Below are 7477 nucleotides of genomic sequence, written 5' to 3' on the forward strand. Positions count from 1 at the left end.
CTACTGTATTTAATCACTGTGCTGGATTTTAATATGTATTTAATGTGGCTTTTCATTATTTCTGTAACTAAGCAATCCCTTTGATTGACCTCACCAAATTGACCTCTCTAAAAGTTAGGCTCCTCATTATAATGAAGAGGCAGAGTGATTCATGTAATACATTAATTCTATTCAGAGACAGTTATCTGTAGTTGGTGTAACAAGCCTCCCTGGTTCAGCTGTTTATGGAGAGGCAGCTACTGTAGCGTAGTTCCAAAATACCAGGTATTAAATCAACCTTTGAGATCCTGGCCAGTTTCTTTATCTTTACAGTTATATTTCTTCTGCTTGTTTTAAGGGCTTCTCTTTATTTTATAACTTTGCAAAAGATTCTGTAAACAAGGAAATAAATGTTCTGAATTAAACACTTCTTTGGCCCCTAGTAGAATTTTTAGGCTGCCATTAAGTGTTATATTCATAATGAATGATTAAGTGCTGTCCTCCCTGAGGATGCTTTACTGAAATAGAACTGTAATCATTACTACTTTGGTATATATATCTGTAGTCTGTTTTTGAATAACCTTCATTGTTATTTGTTCCATGTCTTAAAAGGGGTAAAAGATTGTTTAAAAGTTAATATCTTGTGGTCAAAGTTGTTGTTTTTTTTCTCTTGCCAGACTGACAGAGCAGTACAGCTACTGTTAGAAACAAGTTCAGAGAATGCCCATTACTACTGTGATTCACTTAAAGCTTGCTTGGTAACCACTGTCACCTCATCAGGTCCATCTCAAAGCACCATTAAATTGGTAGCAACCAACATGATAGCTAATGGAAAGCTCTCAGGTAAAATGTGTGTTGAATTTTTTGTTTGCTTGTATATTAGCAATTCTGATCATTATTAAGACCAGTAATGCAGCTGGGAGAGGAATAAGTCCTTTTATATAATAGATCTTGTAAGCTGCATGTGTTATAGTATTTTCCTTATACAGCATTCAACACACAAAATGAGTACTAACTTGGTTATGAAGCTCAACTTCTTTTGATTAATTTTCATTGGCAAGTGTTTTTCTGGAGTAATTATCAACTTTTTGTTTGCATGAGAAGAAGCTGAGCATGTGAAACTACATGTTTTCCACTCGCCTAAGTTAAAACTTATTTAAATTCAGTGTCTTAGTACTGAAGCTGAAATACAGGTTTAGTTTTCCTTCCAGTTCAGAACTTATTTCTTGCAACTACAGATTAATTTTGCTTGATGTAAGAGATGGTCATAAGATGGTGATTGACCAAAAAAGATACTTTCTATTCTGTGGACAATTAACACTAAATGGTTAGAAATTAAAGTATGGACAACATTAAGATAAAGGGTTATTTATGAAATTAGTCTGATTTGTACAGATCATTATCGTTTTATGATGAGAAATCCAGTGAACAGCTTGTCATTTGCATTTAGAACAAAGGTAAATGAGTGTTTTGCAAAGTACTTCTAAACTCTGTAGCCCAAGAAAAAGATGTGGTAACCAATACCCGTGTTATATAGATAGTCAGGTGGTAGAATTTAGTTTTTCAACATCTTCGTATGCTAAGAAGGAATATAATAGAGATCCTTTTACTGGGGATGAGTGATTTGCTTGCACTATATAGTAACTCTTTTTTCCCCTTATTATATCGTCTATTTTTTATTTTCCAGAGGGTGTACAGTTACTGTGTCTAATAGATAAGGCTGCTGATGCTTGTCGCTACTTGCAAACGTATGGTGAATGGAATCGTGCAGCATGGCTTGCAAAGGTATGTAATTTCTCAACTTTGTGGTGTAGCATAAATGAACTGCTTAATATATGTAGGTATGAAGGATGCTGAGGGTGTTAAGTTCTCCAAAATTAAATCAATCTGAAATGATATCACCAGTTTTTTCTGCGTGCTAAGCTATAACAAGGCAATCCATTTAGCTAGCATTCACAGGTTCTTCAGCCTTTTGTGACAGGAGTGGGGCCTAAAAATGGTTGGAATACAGTTTTCTTACTTTTTGACTTACGAAGTTGCATATAGGCACAGCAGCACAGAGTTCATTGTGAAAACCCATTCTGCAAAACTGCAAAAACCCATTCCTGGAAATGGATAAATAATTAGGCAATGATTTTGTGCTGAACTCGATGTAGCGTGTGTGCTGATTTTAAAGTTAACACCAACCACATACATTTGCACCAACTTTTGTTTTACTATGTCAACCTTATTAAAGTAGAAATACCTAGACTTAACATTAATACTCTACATTAAAGTATGTAATGGACAGGAGTCACTATGGATTATCTTTCCGTGTGCCTTAGAAAAGTTTCTGTTGTTTCTCCTGCAGAAAGTATGGAAAAAAACATTCTCAGATTTTCTACATGAATGATTCCCATTCATAGGAAAAATAAAGAAGTTTTGTCCTTTAGTCTTCAGTAGATAAAGATTCTTAACTTCTTAATACTTGAGGTTTTAGTAAAATCTTGCGGTAAAAAATTATGTTAATGACATTTAAATGTCAGAGGACCTGAGTGGACTTTTTATATCTATATAATTTTTCTTTATTATATTTGCTCAAGAGATTAGTATACTTTTTAAAATAAAATCGGTAATTTAAGATGATTTTCCTTCTGCCTAGAGGACTGAAGAAAGTGAAACAAAGCTCTATTTAGCTCTATTTAAAATTGTCTTTTCCATCTCTTAAAGGTTCGTTTGAACTCAGAGGAGTGTGCTGATGTGTTGAAGCGTTGGGTAGATCACCTTTGCTCTCCACAAGTCAACCAGAAGTCCAAAGCCATTCTTGTCCTCTTGTCACTTGGATGCTTTACAAAAGTTGCAGAGATGTTACACAGGTAAAGCTGAAACAAGACAATCTGTATTTTGTCTCATCTAAATCTGATATTTGAGCATTTATGACTCAAAAGTCACGGGGAAGAGAGAGAGTCTACAGTTTGATTTCTGACATTTGTTTCTATTTTAGTGTGTTTTTCTTTAATTAACTTTAACCTCAGCAGTGTGTCATTTTTGTGGGCTTGAACTGATCTTTCTGCTGCGATTTCAGGAAATACACTGGCATTTTAATTTACTGCAGACTTTAAGATTGCTGGCACCTTTTGACCAAGCAGTAACAATTTATAGTAGCTGTGATTATTTCTCAGTGAGTTGAGCCTTGATCTTTCAGAATTCTTACATCAAATGTCAGTTTCTTGAGTACAAGGAGGAAGGGGGTGTACAAGATTCTTGGTAAGAGGGCAGTGCCAGAATAACGGGTGCAAGGGGAGCTCAAGTCAGTATATGGGAACAGTGTGGGTTGTTCTTAAGTACTGCCCAGGAGCAGTGTAGCAGCATGAGAAAATGAGAAAAGCACTGAGAGGTATCATGATACAGTGAACGCTTAAGGCCTATGAAGCACAAAAGTGCAAAGAGCAAGGTAGAACAATACTGGGAACTGAGAATAGTGTGTAATGGTGTATAATAGTGTGTAATGTGGCAAAGGGGCAGCTAAATTTTTACAGATAATCCGTGGCGATTATCCCTGGTACTGATTATCCCTGGTGATGTTCAGAAGCCCTGGTCAGCACTCAGTGCAGAAGAGATTTGCCACTCTAGAGCTATGTGCAAAGTTTTTGAAAGCCTGTGTGCAAGTTTTTTGATGCAGTGTCGTAGGATATTTTTCTGTTTTCTTGTCCTAACAAATTATTATTTTCTTTTTCTCTCACTTTACAGTATGAGGTACTTCGATAGAGCGGCTTTATTTGTTGAAGCTTGTCTGAAGTATGGGGCATTCGAAGTTAATGACGATACAAATATCCTTTTTCTGAAATCCTGTTTATGCATTTGTGTTCTTGCAGACAATTTTGTGTGAACTAATGTTAGATGAACTAATCTGCACAGGAATAGAAGATCCTATTTTTGTTTTACAGGATGTGCGCGTGAAGGAATTTTAAGGAAATAAATGAAAATGAATCACTTGCATAAATCTGTAACACCTTTTGCTCCTGATGCTCTGTGAGGCCAGTGACACTGGAAAACAAACAAAAAGTAAAAAAGAAAAAAATAAACATAGGAGAGAAAAGAACAGATGATAAAATGATCTTTGCAGAAGTCAGACATTGTTACTTTAACCAAACCACTGATTTTACTATATAGTCTATCTTTTAAACACTAGCTCAGGAAAAAAAAAATACCATATCTATGGTGTTCTTCATTACAGTCTGCATTTCTAACCTGGTGTTCTGGAACTCTGAACAGGTGCTCTACCATTTTTATTTAGGTATATCCAATAAATAATAACACTTATGTAGATTATACCTGATTTGTGTTTTATGGAGTCATCACTGATGTCAACTTGTAAATTAAAAAAGCTAATAAGTCATTTGGATAACGCCAGACACAGCTAATTAGTGACTACGAGTTAATGGTTTAATTTCTTTCACAATTTATGATGTGTTACGGTAGTGCTTATGCTTATCTGAAATTTGTCTATTTCAGTTTATAGCACTTCATGCATTGTCTGATAAACACTAATATGCATTCAGTAGTAGAATTTAAAGCAACCCTTTTGTCTGTATTTTTGCTGAGAAATATTGGATTCGTGCAATTAGCACTTTCATCTTGGGATTGCTAAGGGGTAAGTTTGGAAAAAAAAAAAAAGTAATTTTATTTTTTCATGTTTGTTTTCCTTAATGCTTCATTTACATAAACTGATTCATGCTGTATATGCAGATTATGCCAGGAGCTTGAAGCTTCTGGGCTTTAAGCAAGGAGCCATTATCTTCGCCTCAAAAGCTGGGGAAGCTGGTAAAGATTTACTGATGGAGCTCAAACAGCCTAAAGAGGAAGTGACACAAGAGTAACAATTTTACCTTCACTGTTAAGAGGAAACTTCCTATCAAACTCGTTTGTCTATCAGGTTGATACTCCACTGTGTGAAAACGAATTTTCCCTGGAATCGCTGTAATAGCTCACATGTGTGATTTGAGCTAATGTTAAATTTGTGTGGAGGCAAGATTAAGAACTGCTTTATGTTTATTTTTAAATTGTCTTCATTTTCAAGAGAGGGGAAAATAAGGCTATGATAAACCTATACAAGAATATATTCAACTTTTTCAACTATAGTACAAATCAAACTTAAAAATATGCTGAAAGAGTTCTATACCTGTGTAAAAGTCTATTCCATTTACTTCTAAAAATCAAATCTTTATAATTCTTCACTACTGTTGTATTTATATGTATAAATAATTCAGTCTGTACTGTAAAAATATAAATATATTTAAAGAATAAAGATCACAAAACATGGTGTTCTTTACTGGAAAGTCATGGATTCTCAAATCCAATTTTTCTCTTTAAAATTGTTGTTGTTCTAAATGAGTTCATTCTGTTGTCATTTTCGTAACTGGTTGGAATGGAATCTTTTATCAAGTTTATTTACAAAAGGTTCCTCACATTCCAAAAATTCATGAAACCTCCTTTTTCTTGTTTTTTTTCTTTTTTTTTTTCCCAATTAAGTCATTGTTATATTCTCTGTTGTTCTGCAGTGTATGCTCCCTGCACACTTTAGGGATTAAGTTCTGCCTTTTCTCGATTGGTTAATGGGATCAAAGAATAGGAAAATAATCCTACCTCAAAAGCAGTAAGATGGGCTCCTGCATTCAAGAGGCTGCTGATGCTCTCTCCGCAGTTACTCTTTTATTTGCTGTTTGAATGTCTCATGAATTAACAGGCAGAAGAAGTATTGGATGAAGCCAGAATCACTGGATTTTAAATTACTTTTTATGGTAAACACATCTCGTGGTCCAGATACTTAAGGATGCCACCGACAGCATCTCCATTTTTGTGCCAGTATTTCAGCAGAAACAAAACATCTTCCCACAGTATTGTAATGTTTAAATGTTTTTTTTTTTTTTTTCTTTGTTGTTCTTTGTTAGATGTATCTCTTCTATTTATTGATTTTTCCACAATTTAAGAGTGTATGCTAAAGTTAAATTGCACTTGCAAGTTGAAGGCTGTGGCATGTGAAAATTAGTCTTGGCTAAAAAAGCCAAGTCTTTAAATGAAGTTGTTGGAGCTACTGAAGTTTAGTAATGGTAGTGAAAAGAATCATATCCTGCAAAAGGTTTCCCCTTTAAATGCAATTCTAAGGTTTTTCTACTTAAACTAATAGTGTATTTGATTCTTCTCATGTTGAAATGTTTGTAAAATGCATATTCTACCCTCCTTCCTAGAGATGCACCAGCTTCATTACATCTCTTTAATTCTGTAAACCTTTTAAATCAAATCTAAAATGGGATTTCTGATGAAATTTGAAAGGTTAGGAATTTCAAGAACACAAAAGGAAATGTTTAAATCGTAATATATCTTACATAGGTCCTACCACATCTTACATACATTATAAAGTGTCTTATACACTTAAGTGTCTGAGTAAGTCTCTTAAGACACTTACTCAGTGTCTTATTACTGACACCTGTGTAGTTACTCAAGCTTGATAAAATAAGTGTACAATGAAATTTGCCTTAAGTATTATCTTGTGAGCAACAGAGTTAATCCAAATTAACTGTCATTATCAGTGGGTTAAATATTGGCTCACAGTGAAAACTGCAACACTCCTCAATTCTTAATCTTGTTTTCAGGAGCAGTATGGAGGGACAAGGTCAGCGTAGAGTTAATGTAAGCACACACAAACTTGTTCTTCGACAAATCGCATAGAGTCGCTTGTCAGTGGAACTCTGGAAAAAAAAAAAATCTGCTTTAATATGTGCTCAGAGTTATGAATCTGATCTAACATTTTTAAAAGAAAAGCATTGCAAAGGCCTTTTGATACTGAATGTTTCTATATACTTTCAAGCGTGAAGGTTGCAGAATAATGTGTTGAAACCTGTTGAAACTTTTACAATGAAAATACAGCGTAGAAGTGGTTGAAAAGTTTATTTAGATAATAGTGTAGTCACACAATAATAAAATATAAATATAAAAACCCTTTGTAAATCTGTGTGTCTTTATTTAATACAAAAATGTTATCTGTTGCACTTGGATGCTGATTGTGTAATTGTTATTTGCCATCTGGACTGGAACAATGTTCAGGGCTAGTTTTAGTAGAGGAAGCAATCAACCTTTGTATTAGTCACGCTTTCCATAGTAGTGCTTATGAGATGTTGGCTTTCAATAGTACTAATTGCCAACCTTTACTAGTAAACAAAATACTAGTTTGGGCTAAATTAAAGCGGGATATCATCTGTGCTCTCAAATCTTGAAAAGCGTGGAAATAATTGATGAAAACAAAGTATTCCTTTCTGCTTTCATGCTACCCCACAGACTGCCAGTGCAAGACTCCCTTTGCAAAATATGAAATGCATTTAGCAGTGCTGAGATCCATATCAATGAGCTCTTCTTTCACTTTTGTAGTTCAAGAAACTTTCCTTTTAGCTCTTAGGATGGTTTTGTCACATTGGCTTAGAAGTTTGTTTTTGTTTGTTTGTTTGTTTTTAAAGTGCAGATA

At 34.4% G+C, this 7477-nt stretch overlaps 1 protein-coding gene across 4 annotated transcripts in view; it reads left to right on the forward strand.

Moving 5' to 3' along the window:
• The window catches only part of WDR11 (WD repeat domain 11), a 43709-nt gene extending 36749 nt beyond the window's left edge, over positions 1 to 6960 (forward strand). For all 4 annotated transcript variants that reach the window (XM_068689011.1, XM_068689012.1, XM_068689010.1 and 1 more), the window contains exons 25-29: positions 657 to 822; positions 1667 to 1764; positions 2689 to 2834; positions 3709 to 3788; positions 4681 to 6960. In XM_068689011.1, the coding sequence (XP_068545112.1) occupies positions 657 to 822; positions 1667 to 1764; positions 2689 to 2834; positions 3709 to 3788; positions 4681 to 4838 (648 nt within the window). In that variant the 3' untranslated portion in view covers positions 4839 to 6960. The remainder of the gene's footprint in view (positions 1 to 656; positions 823 to 1666; positions 1765 to 2688; positions 2835 to 3708; positions 3789 to 4680) is intronic.
• The last annotated feature ends 517 nt before the right edge of the window (positions 6961 to 7477 follow it).

Source organism: Anas acuta, chromosome 7 (genome assembly GCF_963932015.1).
Source record: "Anas acuta chromosome 7, bAnaAcu1.1, whole genome shotgun sequence".
Lineage (NCBI taxonomy): Eukaryota > Metazoa > Chordata > Aves > Anseriformes > Anatidae > Anas > Anas acuta.